This window comes from Salmo salar, chromosome ssa05 (assembly GCF_905237065.1).
Source record: "Salmo salar chromosome ssa05, Ssal_v3.1, whole genome shotgun sequence".
Lineage (NCBI taxonomy): Eukaryota > Metazoa > Chordata > Actinopteri > Salmoniformes > Salmonidae > Salmo > Salmo salar.
Window position 1 is genome coordinate 1,496,833 of NC_059446.1, and position 25,589 is coordinate 1,522,421.

The 25,589-nt window shown below is 47.9% G+C and overlaps 1 protein-coding gene across 2 annotated transcripts in view; it reads right to left on the reverse strand.

The window, feature by feature from the left end:
- Window positions 1-4,167: 4,167 nt before the first annotated feature.
- Window positions 4,168-25,589, reverse strand: part of abcb7 (ATP-binding cassette, sub-family B (MDR/TAP), member 7) — a 38,134-nt gene continuing 16,712 nt past the window's right edge. For both annotated transcript variants that reach the window (XM_045717800.1, XM_045717799.1), the window contains 10 exons: window positions 23,915-24,003; window positions 23,649-23,736; window positions 22,976-23,150; window positions 22,173-22,330; window positions 21,729-21,892; window positions 18,009-18,138; window positions 17,614-17,785; window positions 13,242-13,345; window positions 8,527-8,634; window positions 4,168-7,125 (listed from right to left, as the gene is read on the reverse strand). In XM_045717800.1, coding sequence (XP_045573756.1) covers window positions 6,907-7,125; window positions 8,527-8,634; window positions 13,242-13,345; window positions 17,614-17,785; window positions 18,009-18,138; window positions 21,729-21,892; window positions 22,173-22,330; window positions 22,976-23,150; window positions 23,649-23,736; window positions 23,915-24,003 — 1,407 coding nt within the window. In that variant the 3' untranslated portion in view covers window positions 4,168-6,906. The remainder of the gene's footprint in view (window positions 7,126-8,526; window positions 8,635-13,241; window positions 13,346-17,613; window positions 17,786-18,008; window positions 18,139-21,728; window positions 21,893-22,172; window positions 22,331-22,975; window positions 23,151-23,648; window positions 23,737-23,914; window positions 24,004-25,589) is intronic.

A 25,589-nucleotide genomic window follows, 5' to 3' on the forward strand; every position in this document is an offset into this window, starting at 1 on the left:
GGGGAGAATATGAACTATAAACTGGGGAGAATATGAACTATAAACTGGGGAGAATATGAATTATAAACTGGGGAGAATATGAACTATAAACTGGGGAGAATATGAACTATAAACTGGGGAGACAATGGGGAGAATATGAACTATAAAATGAGGAGAATATGAACTATAAACTGGGGAGACTATGAACTATAAACTGGGGAGAATATGAACTATAAACTGGGGAGAATATGGGGAGAATATGAACTATAAACTGGGGAGAATATGAACTATAAACTGGGGAGAATATGAACTATAAACTGGGGAGAATATGAACTATAAACTGGGGAGACTATGAACTATAAACTGGGGAGAATATGAACTATAAACTGGGGAGAATATGAACTATAAACTGGGGAGAATATGAACTATAAACTGGGGAGAATATGAACTATAAACTGGGGAGAATATGAACTATAAACTGGGGAGGCTATGAACTATAAACTGGGGAGACTATGAACTATAAACTGGGGAGCATATGAACTATAAACTGGGGAGACTATGGGGAGAATATGAACTATAAACTGGGGACTATAAACTGGGGAGAATATGAACTATAAACTGGGGAGAATATGAACTATAAACTGGGGAGAATATGAACTATAAACTGGGGAGACTATGGGGAGAATATGAACTATAAACTGGGGAGACTATGGGGAGAATATGAACTATAAACTGGGGAGAATATGAACTATAAACTGGGGAGAATATGAACTATAAAATGGGGAGACAATGAACTATAAACTGGGGAGAATATGAACTATAAACTGGGGAGAATATGGGGAGAATATGAACTATAAACTGGGGAGAATATGAACTATAAACTGGGGAGAATATGAACTATAAACTGGGGAGAATATGAACTATAAACTGGGGAGACTATGAACTATAAACTGGGGAGAATATGAACTATAAACTGGGGAGAATATGAACTATAAACTGGGGAGAATATGAACTATAAACTGGGGACAATATGAACCATAAACTGGGGAGAATATGAACTATAAACTGGGGCAAATATGAACTATAAACTGGGGAGAATATGAACTATAAACTGGGGAGAATATGAACTATAAATTGGGGAGACTATGAACTATAAACTGGGGAGAATATGAACTATAAACTGGGGAGAATATGGACTATAAACTGGGGAGACTATGGGGAGAATATGAACTATAAACTGTGGAGAATATGAACTATAAACTGGGGAGAATATGAACTATAAACTGGGGAGAATATGAACTATAAACTGGGGAGACTATGGGGAGAATATGAACTATAAACTGGGGAAAATATGACCTATAAACTGGGGAGACAATGGGGAGAATATGAACTATAAACTGGGGAGAATATGAACTATAAACTGGGGAGAATATGAACTATAAACTGGGGAGACTATGAACTATAAACTGGGGAGAATATGAACTATAAACTGGGGAGAATATGAACTATAAACTGGGGAGGCTATGAACTATAATCTGGGGAGACTATGAACTATAAACTGGGGAGCATATGAACTATAAACTGGGGAGACTATGGGGAGAATATGAACTATAAACTGGGGAGAATATGAACTATAAACTGGGGAGAATATGAACTATAAACTGGGGAGAATATGAACTATAAACTGGGGTGAATATGAACTATAAACTGGGGAGACTATGGGGAGAATATGAACTATAAACTGGGGAGACTATGGGGAGAATATGAACTATAAACTGGGGAGAATATGAACTATAAACTGGGGAGAATATGAACTATAAACTGGGGACAATATGAACCATAAACTGGGGAGAATATGAACTATAAACTGGGGCAAATATGAACTATAAACTGGGGAGAATATGAACTATAAACTGGGGAGAATATGAACTATAAATTGGGGAGACTATGAACTATAAACTGGGGAGAATATGAACTATAAACTGGGGAGAATATGGACTATAAACTGGGGAGACTATGGGGAGAATATGAACTATAAACTGTGAAGAATATGAACTATAAACTGGGGAGAATATGAACTATAAACTGGGGAGAATATGAACTATAAACTGGGGAGACTATGGGGAGAATATGAACTATAAACTGGGGAGAATATGAACTATAAACTGGGGAGAATATGAACTATAAACTGGGGAGACTATGAACTATAAACTGGGGAGAATATGAACTATAAACTGGGGAGAATATGAACTATAAACTGGGGAGGCTATGAACTATAAACTGGGGAGACTATGAACTATAAACTGGGGAGCATATGAACTATAAACTGGGGAGACTATGGGGAGAATATGAACTATAAACTGGGGACTATAAACTGGGGAGAATATGAACTATAAACTGGGGAGAATATGAACTATAAACTGGGGAGAATATGAACTATAAACTGGGGAGACTATGGGGAGAATATGAACTATAAACTGGGGAGACTATGGGGAGAATATGAACTATAAACTGGGGAGAATATGAACTATAAACTGGGGAGAATATGAACTATAAAATGGGGAGACAATGAACTATAAACTGGGGAGAATATGAACTATAAACTGGGGAGAATATGAACTATAAACTGGGGAGAATATGAACTATAAACTGGGGAGAATATGAACTATAAACTGGGGAGAATATGAACTATAAACTGGGGAGAATATGAACTATAAACTGGGGAGAATATGAACTATAAACTGGGGAGAATATGAACTATAAACTGGGGAGAATATGAACTATAAACTATATAAATATAATATATATATATATAAACTATAAATCAGGAACATTGGAAGGAGGAAGGATCTCGCCGCCCCGTGGCATCACCAAGGAAACTGGACTGGTAGAGAGGAGGAACCATACAGAATGGCTGGTGTGTTATCCATAGAAGACCCAATGAATAATGAACTAGATCCCTCAAACTCAACTCTGGACCTGCAAGCCAGTTCCACAGCGTTTTTTCATTGTTCCCCTCTGATCAGGGACTGATGTAGACCTGGGACACCAGGTGTGTACAAATAATTATCAGGTAGAACAGAAAACCAGCAGTACTCTGGACCTCGTAGGGTCAGAGTTGAATTACCCCTGGTCTATATGGTGGTGAGCTAGATCCCCCAGCAGTACTCTGGACCTCGTAGGGTCAGAGTTGAATTACCCCTGGTCTATATGGTGGTGAGCTAGATCCCCCAGCAGTACTCTGGACCTCGTAGGGTCAGAGTTGAATTACCCCTGGTCTATATGGTGGTGAGCTAGATCCCCCAGCAGTACTCTGGACCTCGTAGGGTCAGAGTTGAATTACCCCTGGTCTATATGGTGGTGAGCTAGATCCCCAGCAGTACTCTGGACCTCGTAGGGTCAGAGTTGAATTACCCCTGGTCTATATGGTGGTGAGCTAGATCCCCCAGCAGTACTCTGGACCTCGTAGGGTCAGAGTTGAATTACCCCTGGTCTATATGGTGGTGAGCTAGATCCCCCAGCAGTACTCTGGACCTCGTAGGGTCAGAGTTGAATTACCCCTGGTCTATATGGTGGTGAGCTAGATCCCCCAGCAGTACTCTGGACCTCGTAGGGTCAGAGTTGAATTACCCCTGGTCTATATGGTGGTGAGCTAGATCCCCCAGCAGTACTCTGGACCTCGTAGGGTCAGAGTTGAATTACCCCTGGTCTATATGGTGGTGAGCTAGATCCCCCAGCAGTACTCTGGACCTCGTAGGGTCAGAGTTGAATTACCCCTGGTCTATATGGTGGTGAGCTAGATCCCCCAGCAGTACTCTGGACCTCGTAGGGTCAGAGTTGAATATCACTGCTCTATATGGTGGTGAGCTAGATCCCCCAATTATCCCCCAGCAGTACTCTGGACCTCGTAGGGTCAGAGTTGAATATCACTGCTCTATATGGTGGTGAGCTAGATCCCCTAATTATCCCCCAGCAGGGGACAGGGAGGGTTAGGGTTTGTGGGGGTTACAAACCTCAGCCTGACCTTTCACCTCACAGTTAAGAGTTCATTCGGGGACAGAACGTTGGGGGCATGATGTCACCTGATCAAACAGACTAAAATAACAGCTGTTTCATTCAAGGGAAATCCTACATTGACCCAAATCGTCTTGAATGATCGGTCACACACACACACACACACACACACAATTAAGAAAGACATCCCCTTTATTGACTGACCGATCATAGGCAATATAATGTCACAGCTCTTTATTCAGGTTATCACACAAAAAGCCCAATGTCTTTTATAGAATTATACATATTACATTACTGCTGTACAACAAGCCCAACTAGTATTCTGCTCTAACGAACTGTACACGACCACAACATGAGAAATGACCCTCAAACAAGGCAATACCAAAACCCATGTGAATATCAGAACATTGTCAGACGATCTTTAAATCTAGAACATAGGTTGTTAGACAATCCAAAAGACACCATAATAAGTTTTAGTAAAAAAGGTAGAAATTAAATTGTGAATAGTATGTCCTCAGCTTTTTCAGATTAGCTTTATTCAAAACTCAAAAAGGCTGTGATCAACCTAGTATTATACAAACGGGTGGGTCTACGCCCAAATTAATTTGAAGTGATTGTGGTTGGCTGTGTTGTTGGCTGTGTGGTTGGCTGTGTGGGTGCCTGGCTGTGTGGGTGCCTGGCTGTGTGGGTGCCTGGCTGTGTGGGTGGCTGGCTGTGTGGGTGGCTGGCTGTGTGGGTGGCTGGCTGTGTGGGTGGCTGTGTGGGTGCCTGGCTGTGTGGGTGGCTGGCTGTGTGGGTGGCTGGCTGTGTGGGTGGCTGTGTGGGTGGCTGTGTGGGTGCCTGGCTGTGTGGGTGGCTGTGTGGGTGGCTGTGTGGTTGGCCTAAATTAAAACCAGATTCCAGCCGGTGTCTATTCCAGAAGTTACCACTGGCTAAATCTATGACGTTAAAAAGCCTATTTACTCTGTTCCATCGGACTGCGCAATCCACTGTCTCGTCAGCCCAGCCAGGCAATTTATAATCTTGATCTCCACTATAAAAATCATCTAGATATTATCTCATATTTCTTTAAGACTAACATTTAGTTTTCAACAGTGGACGTTTGTTAAAAACTTTTGTTTCTCTGGCATTTGCAACATTTCAATATTCAGATTCGATCTCTATCTGTCCCATAGTAACAAACGAGTCGGGACAAGACAGACAGGCAGCATTTTTCAGCCAGTCGAAATCATGAAATCAGCATGTTTATGGATATATACGAAGAAACGTCAATTGAAAAAAGGTCAAGTGAAATGAAGTGCAGCTGGTTTGCAGTCTTTCCATCTTCAGTTTGAAGTGATTGTGGCTGGCTCCTCTGAACAACAGTGTCCTGATGAGAGAGTACATTTTCTACGCCAGGTAAAATCGTGCCTCATTAGCTCATTGATATGGATGAACCCAAATAAATGTCTCTAGAAAACAGCTTAAACAAATGCAGCTACTTTGCTGTTATTCTGTGTGCACGGTTTGACGTGACAGTAAGTTAGCTGTAGTTGGCTAGCTAGCAAGCAAGGGATAAGAACCGATCGAACGACCAGCCGGCTCGGGTAGTAGATTTGTGTCGGGGCTATATCTCATGGAAGGATGAAATAGTATGAATGAATTCATGGAAATAATGATTTATATATTTTCATTAAAAAACGTTATTTCAGTAGGTTGGTAACTCGTTGTATAAAAGTGATAATGCCCTGGGAGCCGGTGTTAAAAGGATGCATTTGGTTATTGGCCTAACAACACGCGTACCAATACACCTTCCATTAAAACAGATAGGGCTCTTCAGTCAAGAACTACAACTACAGCCAGCCAGCCAGCCAGGTCTTCAACAGCCAGCCAGCCAGCCTTCAACAGCCAGCCAGGTCTTCAACAGCCAGCCAGTCAGCCAGGTCTTCAACAGCCAGCCAGTCTTCAACAGCCAGCCAGTCAACCAGCCAGGTCTTCAACAGCCAGCCGGCCAGCCAGGTCTTCAACAGCCAGCCGGCCAGCCAGGTCTTCAACAGCCAGCCGGCCAGTCTTCAACAGCCAGCCAGCCTTCAACAGCCAGCCAGCCAGGTCTTCAACAGCCAGCCAGCCAGGTGTTCAACATACTAGATGTTCCTGACAAGTCATGTTCTCTGATAAAGATCTCTACTCAATAAAACAGAGCTATGAAGGATGAAGTCTAATATTCATTATTTGTAATAAATTATCTTTAGGGAGGCGTGTGCGCTTCCTGTTCTTGGTGCAACCTTCTAAATCCCCCCCCCAAGTAAAGATTATTTTTGAGAAAAGGTAATTTTATAGCGATAGATATACCTGGACAATGCGTGTCTAGTTTTAGTCATAAGCCTTTTATTCCTGATATAGAGATATTTACAAATCCTTAAAATATAAAAACACCTACCTAGACTTCCCAACAATATGGAAGAACTAGTTAAAAATGTATTAAAATCAACATCAAGGCATCCATCTTCCTACAGGAGAACGCTGTCAGAAATACCTCCGCTTTCATCCCAAAAAGGCACCCTTTCCCCTATATAGTGCACTACTTCAGACCAGGGACTATAGAGTGTAGGGTGACATTTGGTACAGATCTTCAGAATGAAAACAGACAACATGATGTCATCCTATACAAGGTCTCTTATGCATGGTTTGAGCTGAGGATTGGCAGACTAACATTGCCTCTCTGTGGACATTAGCCAATGGCAGACAGCCTTTCTCCTCAGTCTCCTCTTCAGGCACCAATCGCCTTCTCAGGAGGAGCAAGGGGGAGGGTCTTGGCGTGGCAGGGGTGAGATGGGAGAGAGGTGTAAAGTACTGAGTGCAGGCTGTCAGTGGATGGAGGAGTAAGGGAGGACAGGTATTGAGGGAGGTGGCACCTCCTGTCCTTGTCTCTCCTCAGCAGGAGCAGTTCCCACAGCCCTTAACACTGTTCATGATCTCCTCCTGTAGTTTCTTCCGCTCCTCCTCCTTCTGGCTGAGCCTCTCTGGCTGCAGCTCCAATGGGCTGTTCTTACTGTTCAGTATCTTACTGTTCTGAGTGTTCCACAGATCAGCATAGAGAGAGCCTGGAGTAGCCAGGAGAGAATGGTGGTCCCCTCGCTCTGCTATCTTACCCTGGAGGAGGAGGGGGGGGAGACAGAGAGGGGGAGACAGAGAGGGGGAGACAGAGAGGGGGAGACAGAGAGGATTAGTCAGACTAAAGTCCCGTGTAAAAAGGACTTTGACACAGAATGCAGTATTGAATGGGAGACATACAGAATGAATGTTAATATCGAGTCCACAGTGAAGAACAGAGTCAACTCTCCTTCTCTCTGAAACTCTCCACACCAAACGCCTCACGCTACTGTTCTCTACTGACAAGCACGCGCTCTCACACACGGCCAGCAGCAGCACCCCCCCCCTCCACCTCCCCTCTCCGGTCCCCAGTCTCTCTCCCCTCTGCGGTCCCAGTCTCTCCCCCAGTCTCTCTCCCCTCTCGGTCCCCAGTCTCCCCCAGTCTCTCTCCCTCTGCGTCCCCAGTCTCTCTCCCCAGTCTCTCTCCCCTCTGCCGGTCCCCAGTCTCTCTCCCCAGTCTCTCTCCCCTCTCCAGTCTCTCTCCCCTCTCCAGTCTCTCTCCCCTCTCCAGTCTCTCTCCCCTCTCCAGTCTCTCTCCCCTCTCCAGTCTCTCTCCCCTCTCCAGTCTCTCTCCCCTCTCCAGTCTCTCTCCCCTCTCCAGTCTCTCTCCCCTCTCCAGTCTCTCTCCCCTCTCCAGTCTCTCTCCCCTCTCCAGTCTCTCTCCCCTCTCCAGTCTCTCTCCCCTCTCCAGTCTCTCTCCCCTCTCCAGTCTCTCTCCCCTCTCCAGTCTCTCTCCCCTCTCCAGTCTCTCTCCCTCCCCAGTCCCCAGTCTCTCTCCCTCTCCAGTCCCCAGTCTCTCTCCCCTCTCCAGTCCCCAGTCTCTCTCCCCTCTCCAGTCCCCAGTCTCTCTCCCCTCTCCAGTCCCCAGTCTCTCTCCCCTCTCCAGTCCCCAGTCTCTCTCCCCTCTCCAGTCCCCAGTCTCTCTCCCCTCTCCAGTCCCCAGTCTCTCTCCCCTCTCCAGTCCCCAGTCTCTCTCCCCTCTCCAGTCCCCAGTCTCTCTCCCCTCTCCAGTCCCCTCTCTCTCCCCTCTCCAGTCCCCAGTCTCTCTCCCCTCTCCAGTCCCCAGTCTCTCTCCCCTCTCCAGTCCCCAGTCTCTCCTCTAAGTAACATTGAGGCAGCGTATTGTAATGATTGGCCTATCCTATAAGGACGCGCTAAATCATTGTGCACACGTTACACATCATGAAATATATTGAGGCAAAAATTACAGAAACTAGCCTACAATTAGCAAAATAGACTTGTTGAATAAACATGAAATGTATTTCAATATGATTTAAAAATCTAGGCCAATGTAGCCTATACTTTAATTAAATACAGGACTGCAGGTTGACTAAAGTAGATCACTGGAGGACGTCTTTAAGCTCCCTCTCTGGACACATCACTATGAGAAGGTCGTCTTACCTTGTTGAGTACGATGATCTCGTCTGCGTCTACGATGGTGGACAGTCTGTGAGCGATGAACACCGACGTCCGGTCCTGGACCAGACCCTTCATGGAATTAAGAATGTTCTAGAAGTACACAGAATCACCATGAAGTATTAGAAATAGTTCTAAAACAGTTTACAACACAGGGACATCAAGTGTTAGAAATAGTTCTAGAAGGTTCCAGAACACAGGGACATCAAGTGTTAGAAATAGTTCTAGAAGGTTCCAGAACACAGGGACATCAAGTGTTAGAAATAGTTCTAGAAGGTTCCAGAACACAGGGACATCAAGTGTTAGAAATAGTTCTAGAAGGTTCCAGAACAGAGGAATATCAAATATTAGAAATAGTTCTAGAATGCCTAAGAGAAACACAGGAAAATCAAGTATAGATGCTGTTAAGGAGTTAAATGGAACACAGATATTCCATTGACCCGATTGGCACACAGTCAACAAATCTGACCAAACAAAGTGGATATTCGTCAAATCCTTAATGATTTATGTACAGTACACCAGTCAAAAGTTGACACCTACTCATTCAAGGGTTTTTCTTTATTTGTACTATTTTCTACATTGTAGAATAATAGTGAAGAGATCAAAACTATGAAATAACACATATGGAATCATGTAGTAACCAAAAAAAGTGTTAAACAAATCAAAATAGATTTTATATTTGAGATTCTTCAAAAGTAGCCACCCTTTGCCTTGATGACAGCTTTGCACACGCTTGGCATTCTCTCAACCAGCTTCATGAGGTAGTCACCTGGAATGCATTTCAATGAACAGGTGTGCCGTGTTAACCTGTTAGGGCTAGGGGGCAGTATTGACACGGCCGGATAAAAAAACGTACCCGATTTAATCTGGTTACTACTCCTGCCCAGTAACTAGAATATGCATATAATTATTGGCTTTGGATAGAAAACACCCTAAAGTTTCTAAAACTGTTTGAATGGTGTCTGTGAGTATAACAGAACTCAAATGGCAGGCCAAAACCTGAGAAGATTCCATGCAGGAAGTGGTCTGTCTGACAAGTTGTGTTTCATCTTGGCTCTTTATTGAAGACTGAGGATCTTTGCTCTAACGTGACACTTCCTACGGCTCCCATAGGCTCTCAGAGCCCGGGAAAAAGCTGAACGATATCGAGGCAGCCTCTGGCTGAAACACATTATCGCTTTTGGCAAGTGGCCGATCAGAGTACTATGGGCTTAGGCGTGTGCCCGAGTCGACCGAATGCTTTATTTTCTTTCGTCTGTTTACCTAAACGCAGATTCCCGGTCGGAATATTATCGCTTTTTTATGAGAAAAATGGCATAAAAATTGATTTTAAACAGCGGTTGACATGATTCGAAGTACAGTAATGGAATATTTAGAATTTTTTTGCCACGAATTGCGCCATGCTCGTCACCCTTATTTACCCTTTCGGATAGTGTCTTGAACGCACGAACAAAACGCCGCTGTTTGGATATAACTATGGATTATTTTGAACCAAACCAACATTTGTTATTGAAGTAGAAGTCCTGGGAGTGCATTCTGACGAAGACAGCAAAGGTAATAACATTTTTCTTATAGTAAATCTGACTTTGGTGAGTGCTAAACTTGCTGGGTGTCTAAATAGCTAGCCCTGTGATGCCGGGCCATCTACTGAGAATATTGCAAAATGTGCTTTCACCGAAAAGCTATTTTAAAATCGGACATAGAGTGCATAGAGGAGTTCTGTATCTATAATTCTTAAAATAATTGTTATGCTTTTTGTGAACGTTTATCGTGAGTAATTTAGTAAATTCACCGGCAGTGTTCGGTGGGAATGCTAGTCACATGCTAGTCACATGCTAATGTAAAAAGCTGGTTTTTGATATAAATATGAACTTGATTGAACAAAACATGCATGTATTGTATAACATAATGTCCTAGGGTTGTCATCTGATGAAGATCAAAGGTTAGTGCTGCATTTAGCTGTGGTTTGGGTTTATGTGACATATGCTAGCTTGAAAAATGGGTGTCTGATTATTTCTGGCTGGGTACTCTGCTGACATAATCTAATGTTTTGCTTTCGTTGTAAAGCCTTTTTGAAATCGGACAGTGTGGTTAGATTAACGAGAGTCTTGTCTTTAAAATGGTGTAAAATAGTAATATGTTTGAGAAATTTAAGTTATAGCATTTTTCAGGTTTTTGAATAACGCGCCACGGGATTACACTGGCTGTTACGTAGGTGGGACGATTTGGTGCCACCTACCCTAGAGAGGTTAAAAAAGTTACATTTGAGGATTTCTTTCCTTCTTAATGCGTTTTAGCCAATAAGTTGTGTTGTGACAAGGTAGGAGTGGTATACAGAAGATAGCCCTATTTGGTAAAAGACCAAGTATATATTATGGCAAGAACAGCTCAAATAAGCAAAGAGAAACGACAGTCCATCATTACTCTAAGACATGAAGGTCAGTCAATGTAGAAAATTTCAAGGACTTTGAAAGTTTCTTCAAGAGCAGTCGCAAAAACCATCAAGCGCTATGATGAAACTGGCTCTCATGAGGATCGTCACAGGAAAGGAAGACCCAGAGTTACCTCTGCTGCAGAGGATAAGTTTATTAGAGTTAGCAGCCTCAGAAATTGCAGCCCAAATAAATGCTTCACAGAGTTCTAGTAATAGACATTTCAATATCAACTGTTCAGAGGAGACTGCGTGAATCAGGCCTTCGAATTTCTGCAAAGAAACCACTACTAAAGGACACCAATAAGAAGAAGAGACTTGTTTGGGCCAAGAGAAACGAGCAATGGACATTAGACCCATGGAAATCTGTCCATTGATTTTTGGTTCCAACCGCCGTGTCTTTGTGAGACGCAGAGTAGGTGAACGGATGATCTCTGCATGTGTGGTTCCCACCGTGAAGCATGGAGGAGGAGGTGTGATGGTGCTTTGCTGATGACTGTGTGATTTATTGAGTATTCAAGGTACACTTAACCAGCATGGCTACCACAGCATTCTGCAGCAATAGGCCATCCCATCTGGTTTGGGCTTAGTGGGAATATCATTTGTTTTTCAACAGGACAATGACCCAACACACCTCCAGACTGTGTAAGGGCTATTTGACCAAGAAGGAGAGTGATGGAGCGCTGCATCAGATGACCTGGCCTCGACAACCCATTTCAAATAAAATGTTCAAATTGGTCACATACACGTGACTAGCAGATGTTAATGCGGGTGTAGCGAAATGCTTGTGCTTCTAGCTCCGACAGTGCAGTAATATATAACAAATGACACAACATATACACAATACACACACACATCTAAGTAGGAATGAATTAAGACTATATACATATGGACGAGCGATGTCAGAGCAGAACAGACTAAGATGCAGTCGAATAGTATTGTTGGATTCTGGGGGTAAACTTTGAACATTGTTATACTCAGAGAATAGGAACATCAGTTACAAAGGAGACATGAGGGGTGCCATATTGAAGCTTGGGAGGGGCTGAGTGCAGGGAAAACAAAACGCATGTGACAGTACTGATAAGGGACTGATAAGGGGAGAACCCATTGAAGGCTCATATCACTTAGTTCCCTGCTTAGCAGGAAGGATGCAGTGTTTAGAGATGAGGAGGAGACTCCACCCAATGTGGGGTCTGAATACCACCCCAGGGGAAGCCATGTCTTTGTTCTGAATTACAGCTGTAACGACCCTTTGGGAAGAATTAAACTTGGTTAAGCTTCTCTTGTGTCCGTGAGTTATTTACTCTGAAAAATCAGAACCTAACAGTATAGAATACAGTTTATACATACATAGATAACATACATACACTTGAGATGGAACTCAGAGTGAAGGAAAAGCAGCCAACAAGTGCTCAGCATATGTGGGATCTCCTACAAGACGATTGGAAAAGCATTCCAGGTGAAGCTGGTTGAGAGAATGCCAAGAGTGTGCAAAGCTGTCATCAAGGTGAAGGGAGGCTTTTTGAAGAATCTCAATTATAAAATATATTTTGATTTGTTTAACACTTTTTTGGTTACTACATGATTCCATGTGTGTTATTTCATAGTTTTGATGTCTGCACAATAATTTTAGTGTATAAAATAGTAAAAATAAAGAAAAATCCTTGATATATTTGGCTGTTTCTGCTGCATAACATGTAGAAGTTGTCACTTTTCAGGTTTAGAAGAAGTGACTGCTAAATGCTAACTCCCATTCGTATAAGCTGGTTAGCATAGCTAGCATACAGAAATCGTTGGTGGTAGTCAGATTGGTTAACGACGGCTGAACACGTGTTAGGGTTGACATCCATACAAGCATTATACTCCGATTTTGACTTCAACATAGTGTGAAACACACACATAAACAATAGCCTAATTTTGCTGGGGGGCAACGAGGAGATTCAGGACCTCCCCCCCACACACACACACACACACGTTTCCATGGCAATTCCATTGTTTTGGTCGAGTTCCATTGACCTGTTTACTGCATTCTATTATAAAATAGTTCTAGAACGTTGTAGAGAAACAGGAAGTATAAAAACATACACGTAATTCAGTATGAAACTATAAAAGGACACTTGGCCTATTCTCTCCAACTTCAGGGCACAGTGTACTCTTTCAATCCCCTAACATCTACGGAGTTGATTGGTTGGTTGGTAAGTTGAGCTGCAGAAGAGACAACAGGTGATTCTGTAGTGTGTGTGTGTGTGTGTGTGTGTGTGTGTGTTACCTCCTCAGTGATAGAGTCCAGTGAGGACGTAGCTTCATCGTACAGCAGTATAGGAGGGTTCTTCAGTATGGCCCTGGCTATGGCCACACGCTGCTTCTCCCCACCTGAAACGCACACAGCAAGTCAATGATGCTGTCTTGACACACACACACACACACACACACACACACACACACACAGCAAGTCAATAATGCAGTCCTGACACACTAGGCAACAGACAGGACAGGAAGCATATCTAGAACCAGGTCAGACTGGTAGATATAGGAAAGCCCCAGTAGGAGCTGCACCAGTCAGACTGGTAGATATAGAAAGCCCCAGTAGGAGCTGCACCAGTCAGACTGGTAGATATAGAAAGCCCCAGTAGGAGCTGCACCAGTCAGACTGGTAGATATAGGAAAGCCCCAGTAGGAGCTGCACCAGTCAGACTGGTAGATATAGGAAAGCCCCAGTAGGAGCTGCACCAGTCAGACTGGTAGATATAGAAAGCCCCAGTAGGAGCTGCACCAGTCAGACTGGTAGATATAGGAAAGCCCCAGTAGTAACAGAAAGTGTAGAACAGCCTGGCTGTTAGGAGCTACAGAGCCTTGGACTTTGATGACCTCATGTTAACTCTAGCTACAGTCACGTCCTCATCAACACCAGATACCAGGCTGGGTCCCTCTCCTGGTCCTTCTCCACTAGATACCAGGCTGGGTCCCCCTCCTGGTCCTTCTCCACTAGATACCAGGCTGGGTCCCTCTCCTGGTCCTTCTCCACTAGATACCAGGCTGGGTCCCCCTCCTGGTCCTTCTCCACTAGATACCAGGCTGGGTCCCCCTCCTGGTCCTTCTCCACTAGATACCAGGCTGGGTCCCCCTCCTGGTCCTTCTCCACTAGATACCAGGCTGGGTCCCCCTCCTGGTCCTTCTCCACTAGATACCAGGCTGGGTCCCTCTCCTGGTCCTTCTCCACTAGATACCAGGCTGGGTCCCTCTCCTGGTCCTTCTCCACTAGATACCAGGCTGGGTCCCTCTCCTGGTCCTTCTCCACTAGATACCAGGCTGGGTCCCTCTCCTGGTCCTTCTCCACTAGATACCAGGCTGGGTCCCTCTCCTGGTCCTTCTCCACTAGATACCAGGCTGGGTCCCCCTCCTGGTCCTTCTCCACCAGATACCAGGCTGGGTCCCTCTCCTGGTCCTTCTCCACTAGATACCAGGCTGGGTCCCTCTCCTGGTCCTTCTCCACTAGATACCAGGCTGGCTCCCCTCTCCTGGTCCTTCTCCACTAGATACCAGGCTGGGTCCCTCTCCTGGTCCTTCTCCACTAGATACCAGGCTGGGTCCCTCTCCTGGTCCTTCTCCACTAGATACCAGGCTGGGTCCCCCTCCTGGTCCTTCTCCACTAGATACCAGGCTGGGTCCCTCTCCTGGTCCTTCTCCACTAGATACCAGGCTGGAGCCCCCTCCTGGTCCTTCTCCACTAGATACCAGGCTGGGTCCCCCTCCTGGTCCTTCTCCACTAGATACCAGGCTGGGTCCCTCTCCTGGTCCTTCTCCACTAGATACCAGGCTGGGTCCCTCTCCTGGTCCTTCTCCACCAGATACCAGGCTGGGTCCCTCTCCTGGTCCTTCTCCACTAGATACCAGGCTGGGTCCCTCTCCTGGTCCTTCTCCACTAGATACCAGGCTGGGTCCCTCTCCTGGTCCTTCTCCACTAGATACCAGGCTGGGTCCCTCTCCTGGTCCTTCTCCACTAGATACCAGGCTGGGTCCCTCTCCTGGTCCTTCTCCACTAGATACCAGGCTGGGTCCCCCTCCTGGTCCTTCTCCACTAGATACCAGGCTGGGTCCCTCTCCTGGTCCTTCTCCACTAGATACCAGGCTGGGTCCCTCTCCTGGTCCTTCTCCACTAGATACCAGGCTGGGTCCCTCTCCTGGTCCTTCTCCACTAGATACCAGGCTGGGTCCCTCTCCTGGTCCTTCTCCACTAGATACCAGGCTGGGTCCCTCTCCTGGTCCTTCTCCACTAGATACCAGGCTGGGTCCCTCTCCTGGTCCTTCTCCACTAGATACCAGGCTGGGTCCCTCTCCTGGTCCTTCTCCACTAGATACCAGGCTGGGTCCCTCTCCTGGTCCTTCTCCACTAGATACCAGGCTGGGTCCCCTCCTGGTCCTTCTCCACTAGATACCAGGCTGGGTCCCTCTCCTGGTCCTTCTCCACTAGATACCAGGCTGGGTCCCTCTCCTGGTCCTTCTCCACTAGATACCAGGCTGGGTCCCTCTCCTGGTCCTTCTCCACTAGATACCAGGCTGGGTCCCTCTCCTGGTCCTTCTCCACTAGATACCAGGCTGGGTCCCCCTCCTGGTCCTTCTCCACTAGATACCAGGCTGGGTCCCTCTCCTGGTCCTTCTCCACTAGATACCAGGCTGGGTCCCTCTCCTGGTCCTTCTCCACTAGATACCAGGCTGGGTCCCTCTCCTGGTCCTTCTCCACTAGATACCAGGCTGGGTCCCCCTCCTGGTCCTTCTCCACTAGATACCAGGCTGGGTCCCTCTCCTGGTCCTTCTCCACTAGATACCAGGCTGGGTCCCCCTCCTGGTCCTTCTCCACTAGATACCAGGCTGGGTCCCTCTCCTGGTCCTTCTCCACTAGATACCAGGCTGGGTCCCTCTCCTGGTCCTTCTCCACTAGATACCAGGCTGGGTCCCTCTCCTGGTCCTTCTCCACTAGATACCAGGCTGGGTCCCTCTCCTGGTCCTTCTCCACTAGATACCAGGCTGGGTCCCTCTCCTGGTCCTTCTCCACTAGATACCAGGCTGGGTCCCCCTCCTGGTCCTTCTCCACTAGATACCAGGCTGGGTCCCTCTCCTGGTCCTTCTCCACTAGATACCAGGCTGGGTCCCTCTCCTGGTCCTTCTCCACTAGATACCAGGCTGGGTCCCTCTCCTGGTCCTTCTCCACTAGATACCAGGCTGGGTCCCTCTCCTGGTCCTTCTCCACTAGATACCAGGCTGGGTCCCCCTCCTGGTCCTTCTCCACTAGATACCAGGCTGGGTCCCTCTCCTGGTCCTTCTCCACTAGATACCAGGCTGGGTCCCTCTCCTGGTCCTTCTCCACTAGATACCAGGCTGGGTCCCTCTCCTGGTCCTTCTCCACTAGATACCAGGCTGGGTCCCTCTCCTGGTCCTTCTCCACTAGATACCAGGCTGGGTCCCTCTCCTGGTCCTTCTCCACTAGATACCAGGCTGGGTCCCTCTCCTGGTCCTTCTCCACTAGATACCAGGCTGGGTCCCTCTCCTGGTCCTTCTCCACTAGATACCAGGCTGGGTCCCCCTCCTGGTCCTTCTCCACTAGATACCAGGCTGGGTCCCTCTCCTGGTCCTTCTCCACTAGATACCAGGCTGGGTCCCTCTCCTGGTCCTTCTCCACCAGATACCAGGCTGGGTCCCTCTCCTGGTCCTTCTCCACTAGATACCAGGCTGGGTCCCTCTCCTGGTCCTTCTCCACTAGATACCAGGCTGGGTCCCTCTCCTGGTCCTTCTCCACTAGATACCAGGCTGGGTCCCTCTCCTGGTCCTTCTCCACTAGATACCAGGCTGGGTCCCTCTCCTGGTCCTTCTCCACTAGATACCAGGCTGGGTCCCTCTCCTGGTCCTTCTCCACTAGATACCAGGCTGGGTCCCTCTCCTGGTCCTTCTCCACTAGATACCAGGCTGGGTCCCCCTCCTGGTCCTTCTCCACTAGATACCAGGCTGGGTCCCTCTCCTGGTCCTTCTCCACTAGATACCAGGCTGGGTCCCTCTCCTGGTCCTTCTCCACTAGATACCAGGCTGGGTCCCCCTCCTGGTCCTTCTCCACTAGATACCAGGCTGGGTCCCTCTCCTGGTCCTTCTCCACTAGATACCAGGCTGGGTCCCTCTCCTGGTCCTTCTCCACTAGATACCAGGCTGGGTCCCCCTCCTGGTCCTTCTCCACTAGATACCAGGCTGGGTCCCTCTCCTGGTCCTTCTCCACTAGATACCAGGCTGGGTCCCCCTCCTGGTCCTTCTCCACTAGATACCAGGCTGGGTCCCTCTCCTGGTCCTTCTCCACTAGATACCAGGCTGGGTCCCCCTCCTGGTCCTTCTCCACCAGATACCAGGCTGGGTCCCCCTCCTGGTCCTTCTCCACTAGATACCAGGCTGGGTCCCTCTCCTGGTCCTTCTCCACTTGACAAACAGTCCGTTTTCTCTAAAGCACTGGTTGTAATTCGTTGTCTTTGAATGGTATTTGGAAGATTATCAAGGTTAAAGTTGAATCATTTTAAACAAAAGATTATTACGGCTTTACAAGCAGTCTACTACCATGTTATCTGTCCAAAGACAGCAGCGCCAAGCATCTCCCCCGTCCCTACCTGAGAGTTTGAGTCCCCTCTCTCCGACCTGAGTCTCGTATCCGTGTGGCATCCTGAGGATGGCGTCATGTATCCCTGCCAGCCGTGCCACCTGGTACACCTCCTCTGGCGTGGCGTTGATGTTCCCATACTGAAGGTTGTAGAAGATGGTGTTGTGGAAGAGCACTGCATCCTGGGTAGGAAGGAAGGGGTAGAGAGACAGCGACAGAGCGAGCGAGAAGAGGAAACGGTACAGTCAATCAATACTTTCAGCTCAACTTGAGGAGAGGGTACATCAGGAGAGGACAAAAATAAAACTGTTCTTTCAACATCTGCCCCATTGTTGTGGGAGTTTATTGTTGTCCAAGTCAACTTAATACAGGATCAATAAGTTAATCAAATCAAGGCAGTTTTACCTGTGGCACCACCCCTACGGCCCGTCGCAGGCTGTCCAGTCCAACGTCTCTGATGTTCTGTCCAGCGATGTAGATGTTTCCCTTCTGGGGCTCGTAAAACCGGAACAACATACGCATTATGGTGCTCTTCCTGAAACACAGAACTATTATCACTATGGTGCTCTTCCTGAAACACAGAACTATTATCACTATGGTGCTCTTCCTGAAACACAGAACTATTATCACTATGGTGCTCTTCCTGAAACACAGAACTATTATCACTATGGTGCTCTTCCTGAAACAACACAGAACTATTATCATTATGGTGCTCTTCCTGAAACACAGAACTATTATCACTATGGTGCTCTTCCTGAAACAACACAGAACTATTATCACTATGGTGCTCTTCCTGAAACAACACAGAACTATTATCACTATGGTGCTCTTCCTGAAACACAGAACTATTATCACTATGGTGCTCTTCCTGAAACAACACAGAACTATTATCACTATGGTGCTCTTCCTGAAACACAGAACTATTATCACTATGGTGCTCTTCCTGAAACAACACAGAACTATTATCACTATGGTGCTCTTCCTGAAACAACAGAACTATTATCACTATGGTGCTCTTCCTGAAACACAGAACTATTATGGTGCTCTTCCTGAAACACAGAACTATTATGGTGCTCTTCCTGAAACACAGAACTATTATCATTATGGTGCTCTTCCTGAAACAACACAGAACTATTATCACTATGGTGCTCTTCCTGAAACAACACAGAACTATTATCACTATGGTGCTCTTCCTGAAACAACACAGAACTATTATCACTATGGTGCTCTTCCTGAAACACAGAACTATTATCACTATGGTGCTCTTCCTGAAACAACACAGAACTATTATCACTATGGTGCTCTTCCTGAAACACAGAACTATTATGGTGCTCTTCCTGAAACACAGAACTATTATCACTATGGTGCTCTTCCTGAAACAACACAGAACTATTATCACTATGGTGCTCTTCCTGAAACAACACAGAACTATTATCACTATGGTGCTCTTCCTGAAACACAGAACTATTATCACTATGGTGCTCTTCCTGAAACACAGAACTATTATCACTATGGTGCTCTTCCTGAAACAACACAGAACTATTATCACTATGGTGCTCTTCCTGAAACAACACAGAACTATTATCACTATGGTGCTCTTCCTGAAACACCAGAACTATTATCACTATGGTGCTCTTCCTGAAACCACAGAACTATTATCACTATGGTGCTCTTCCTGAAACAACAGAACTATTATCACTATGGTGCTCTTCCTGAAACACAGAACTATTATCACTATGGTGCTCTTCCTGAAACACAGAACTATTATCACTATGGTGCTCTTCCTGAAACACAGAACTATTATCACTATGGTGCTCTTCCTGAAACAACACAGAACTATTCTTCACTATGGTGCCCTTCCTGAAACAACACAGAACCATTCTTCCCGTGGTGCTGTTCCTGAACGTAGAACCAATGACTTCTGGGAAATAGGACTGACATTATAAATATAGAGACTAAAGGTGCAGAGCGATGCTGAATAAGGGATTAAAGGTTAAAACCACAACCTGGAGAGGATTAGTTACATACAGGTTAGGAAGATAAGAGGCACATTTCCACTTCAACACTAGAACAGATTAGTGAAGCTGCCGTCCAATTATTTACCAAGTAGAGCTGGTTAAATAAGGGTTTATACAGAGACAGATTTCACACCCATTGACCACATTTACACACACACCAATATCCCGTTATTATTGGCATTTGGTAGGCCCCATTATAATTCCTGTCATTTGGTAGGCCCCATTATAATTACTATCATTTGGTAGGCCCCATTATAATTACTATCATTTGGTAGGCCCCATTATAATTACTATCATTTGGTAGGCCCCATTATAATTACTATCATTTGGTAGGCCATATTATAATTCCTGGCATTTGGAAAGGCATATTATAATTGTATTTTTTTTATTTAACTAGGCAAGTTTGTAAATAAGAATTTGTTCTTAACTATGACAGCCTACCGGGGAACAGTGGGTTAACTGCCTTGTTCAGGGGGCAGAACGACAGATTATTACCTTGTCAGCTCGGGGATTCGATCCAGCAACCTTTTGGTTACTGGGCCTCCTCCTCTAACCGCCAGGCTACCCGCCTCCTCCTCTAACCGCCAGGCTACCCGCCTCCTCCTCTAACCGCCAGGCTACCCGCCTCCTCCTCTAACCGCCAGGCTGCTACCCGCCTCCTCCTCTAACCGCCAGGCTGGCTACCCGCCTCCTCCTCTAACCGCCAGGCTGGCTACCCGCCTCCTCCTCTAACCGCCAGGCTGGCTACCCGCCTCCTCCTCTAACCGCCAGGCTGGCTACCCGCCTCCTCCTCTAACCGCCAGGCTGCTACCCGCCTCCTCCTCTAACCGCCAGGCTGGCTACCCGCCTCCTCCTCCTAACCGCCAGGCTGGCTACCCGCCTCCTCCTCTAACCGCCAGGCTGGCTACCCGCCTCCTCCTCTAACCGCCAGGCTGGCTACCCGCCTCCTCCTCTAACCGCCAGGCTGGCTACCCGCCTCCTCCTCTAACCGCCAGGCTGGCTACCCGCCTCCTCCTCTAACCGCCAGGCTGGCTACCCGCCTCCTCCTCTAACCGCCAGGCTGGCTACCCGCCTCCTCCTCTAACCGCCAGGCTGGCTACCCGCCTCCTCCTCTAACCGCCAGGCTGGCTACCCGCCTCCTCCTCTAACCGCCAGGCTGGCTACCCGCCTCCTCCTCTAACCGCCAGGCTGGCTACCCGCCTCCTCCTCTAACCGCCAGGCTGGCTACCCGCCTCCTCCTCTAACCGCCAGGCTGGCTACCCGCCTCCTCCTCTAACCGCCAGGCTGGCTACCCGCCTCCTCCTCTAACCGCCAGGCTGGCTACCCGCCTCCTCCTCTAACCGCCAGGCTGGCTACCCGCCTCCTCCTCTAACCGCCAGGCTGGCTACCCGCCTCCTCCTCTAACCGCCAGGCTGGCTACCCGCCTCCTCCTCTAACCGCCAGGCTGGCTACCCGCCTCCTCCTCTAACCGCCAGGCTGGCTACCCGCCTCCTCCTCTAACCGCCAGGCTGGCTACCCGCCTCCTCCTCTAACCGCCAGGCTGGCTACCCGCCTCCTCCTCTAACCGCCAGGCTGGCTACCCGCCTCCTCCTCTAACCGCCAGGCTGGCTACCCGCCTCCTCCTCTAACCGCCAGGCTGGCTACCCGCCTCCTCCTCTAACCGCCAGGCTGGCTACCCGCCTCCTCCTCTAACCGCCAGGCTGGCTACCCGCCTCCTCCTCTAACCGCCAGGCTGGCTACCCGCCTCCTCCTCTAACCGCCAGGCTGGCTACCCGCCTCCTCCTCTAACCGCCAGGCTACCCGCCTCCTCCTCTAACCGCCAGGCTACCCGCCTCCTCCTCTAACCGCCAGGCTACCCGCCTCCTCCTCTAACCGCCAGGCTGGCTACCCGCCTCCTCCTCTAACCACCAGGCTACCTGCCGTCCCAAAATAATTTCTGACATTCTATCAATGCAACACCGGTAAAGTTGTCTGTTTCGTTTAGAGGCCGGGTAGAAAACTCAACAACTCCAAAACAGTGGAAATATTGGTCCTGGGAAACATGTCCGATCTCAACAGTTTGACCAGTTTTAATGAAATAAAAACGCCTTTCTAAACGAGTACCTACCCTGATCCACTCCCTCCTACGATGGCCACCTTCTTCCCAGCAGGCACCTGGAATGAGACGCCCTCTAGAACCTTCTGTCCTTCCAGGTACTCAAAGTAGACATCCTCAAACCTGATGGTGGCATCTTGAGGGGTGACGGAGAGAGCAGGGGCCAGATCTGTCTCCTAGAGTAGAGAGACAAGAGAGTTAGGATAGACTAGTTAGTATAGACTAAACCTAACCTTTAAACCCTCCTGGGGGGGGGGTCACAAGGAGGACAGGGGCCAGCTCCTTCGCCTGTAGACAGACACACGAGAGGAACAAATACTGGACTATAAGTATAGAACCTAAACCCTTAGGAAAACTGTGTGCAGCTGGTCAGTAATTACAGTGTTCTAGATATGTGGGCTCTGAGTCAAAGGAAGTGCACTACATAGGGAATAGGGTGCAATTGGAATGCGTTACCTTGATCTTGGTGTCAATACTGAGCAGTGTGAAGAGGGTATTCATGTCGATCAGGGCCTGGCGTGTTTCTCTGTACACAGTGCCCAGGAAGTTAAGAGGCAGAGACAGCTGGAACAGCAGACCATTCACCATCACCAGGTCTCCTACTGTCATAGAGCCTGTCAACAACAACAGGAAGTTAAGAGGCAGAGACAGCTGGAACAGCAGACCATTCACCATCACCAGGTCTCCTACTGTCATAGAGCCTGTCAACAACAACAGGAAGTTAAGAGGCAGAGACAGCTGGAACAGCAGACCATTCACCATCACCAGGTCTCCTACTGTCATAGAGCCTGTCAACAACAACAGGAAGTTAAGGGTGGAGGGGGTTAGTTAGGGTGGAGGGGGTTAGTTAGGGTGGAGGGGGTTAGTTAGGGTGGAGGGGGTTAGTTAGGGTGGAGGGGGTTAGTTAGGGTGTAGGGGGTTAGTTAGGGTGTAGGGGTTAGTTAGGGTGTAGGGGGTTAGTTAGGGTGTAGGGGTTAGTTAGGGTGGAGGGGTTAGTTAGGTGGAGGGGTTAGTTAGGGTGGAGGGGTTAGTTAGGGTGTAGGGGTTAGGGTTAGTTAGGGTGGAGGGGTTAGTTATGGTTAGTTAGGGTGTAGGGGTTAGGGTTAGTTAGGGTGGAGGGGTTAGGGTTAGTTAGGGTGGAGGGGTTAGGGTTAGTTAGGGTGGAGGGGTTAGGGTTAGTTAGGGTGTAGGGGTTAGGGTGTAGGGGTTAGGGTGTAGGGGTTAGGGTGTAGGGGTTAGGGTGTAGGGGTTAGACTGACCTGCCATGATCCCCTTGCTAGCTAGCACCATGATACCAGTGAGGCCCACGCTGAAGATGGCACTTTGTCCAAAGTTGAGCATGGCCAGGGTATAGGTGGTCTTCAGGGAGGAGGACTCGTAGCTCTTCAGATAACCATCATACTTCTCTGCTTCGTACTTCTCATTGTTGAAATACTGGAACAGAGAGAAGCGGGAATTACGATGTGCACTTTGATCATGTCAGAAAAATTGTCCACATTTTACTGTCCCTCAGCCAACAAGATGAATAACGAACAGCTAAAAACACTAGCCTATGTCAAAATACTATAGTAGAAACGTTTAGGCTACCTATTGTATTGGTCAGCTTGTCAAGAAAGAAATAGCCTATTCCAAAACAGACTCTGGGACAGTGGTGGGACGATACATCCCAAATTCAAACAACCAGTAGGAATAGGCTACACACATTATTATTGATGCTTTGATGTTTGAGGTAGAGAAAGACAGGAGAGGTAGAGAAAGACAGAGGAGAGGTAGAGGACGACAGGAGAGGTAGAGGAAGACAGAGAGGTAGAGGAAGACAGAGAGGTAGAGGAAGACAGAGAGGTAGAGGAAGACAGAGAGGTAGAGGAAGACAGAGAGGTAGAGGAAGACAGAGAGGTAGAGGACGACAGAGAGGAAGAGAAACAGTCTCACCTTAACGGTCTCATAGTTCAGTAAAGAGTCAATCGCAGCGTTTCCTGCCTCGTTGTCTGCATTGTTCATCTCTATCCTGAACCGAGTCCTGGAGAACAAGATGGACGCCAAGGTTACACAGTTGGGAAGAATTCACAGGAAAAGGTAGCTTCAGCTTTTCTTTACTGCTAGCTATAAGTAAAGCCAACCACATATATGCCTAGTACAATGTAAACCAACAGGTAGCTAATGTAAAGGTCATCTGTCAACAACCTAGTGGACTGTACCTCCACTGTGTGACAGCAATGGTGAAGGCTGTATAAGCTCCCAGCGTACCTAGCGTCACCGCAGCAAATTCCACCCCGCATTTATAATACTGGAGAGACAGAGAGACATTTTAATATTGTACCAAGGAGGAAAACATAATGCTGAGTAACGAGGGAGAAAGCCATTAAAACTGGAGGTGGATAAAGACATTATCAAGGTATCACTTCCAACGGACTACCGGACCTGGAACAGAATAGCAAAAGTTAACCAACCACGTGTGAATTACAAGACTCTCTATTAGACTCACCAGTAAGGTAATAAATAAATAAATTACATTTCTGCTCATTTCAACATCAAATGGACTGTTGGAGAGGAAACTATTACTGTGAGACTGGTTCCTACTGCTAATGCTGTAAGGGCGCCGGTCCGGCCTGGTTCAATGCGGCCTGGTTCAACGGCGCCGGTCCGGCCTGGATCAACGGCGTTTGAACTAGTTATGACATTATTAGTGTGAAGAGGATAATAGCATCAACTCCAGCCTCCTTTCCATATGCTAACACGGGCTAATGCTAACACGGGCTAATGCTAACACGAGCTAATGCTAACACGGGCTAATGCTAACACGGGCTAATGCTAACACGGGCTAATGCTAACACGGGCTAATGCTAACACGGGGAACAGTCTCCAAAGTCCGCACGCTCTAATGCCGGGCATACACAACATGACTTTTCCCACGTTTTTGCAGACCCCGACAAATTTTCATGATCGGTGTGAAATCCTATAAACTTGGGCTAGGATCAGTATGTTGGAATTAGCGTAGTTTGAGTGAGTTTAAATGGTCTACAGCTGCACCATCGAGAGCATCTTGACTGGCTGCATCAACACTTGGTATGGAAATTACACCACCCTTAACCGCAAAGCGCTACAAAGGGTAGTGCGGATAGTCCAGTACATCACTGGGGCCGAGCTTCCTGCCATCCAGGACCTCTATACCAGGCGGTGTCAGAGGAAGGCCCAGTACATCACTGGGGCCGAGCTTCCTGCCATCCAGGACCTCTATACCAGGCGGTGTCAGAGGAAGGCCCAGTACATCACTGGGGCCGAGCTTCCTGCCATCCAGGACCTCTATACCAGGCGGTGTCAGAGGAAGAATTGTCAAAGACTCCAGCCACCCTAGTCAGACTGTTCTCTCTGCTACCGTCCAGACCAACAGGCTACGAGACCACTTGTTCCCCCAAGCCATGGTTTAGGGTTGGTACAGGGGCAGGGTCGGTACAGGGTTGGTACAGGGGCAGGGTTGGTACAGGGGCAGGGTCGGTACAGGGGCAGGGTCGGTACAGGGGCAGGGTCGGTACAGGGGCAGGGTCGGTACAGGGGCAGGGTCGGTACAGGGGCAGGGTCGGTACAGGGTCGGGGCAGGGTCGGTACAGGGGCAGGGTCGGTACAGGGTCGGTACAGGGTCGGTACAGGGGCAGGGTCGGTACAGGGTCGGTACAGGGTCGGTACAGGGTCGGTACAGGGTCGGTACAGGGTCGGTACAGGGGCAGGGTCGGTACAGGGGCAGGGTCGGTACAGGGGCAGGGTCGGTACAGGGGCAGGGTCGGTACAGGGGCAGGGTCGGTACAGGGGCAGGGTCGGTACAGGGCAGTGATATATCCTCCTACTCTACTGTCAAACTGACAGGCAGGAGGACTC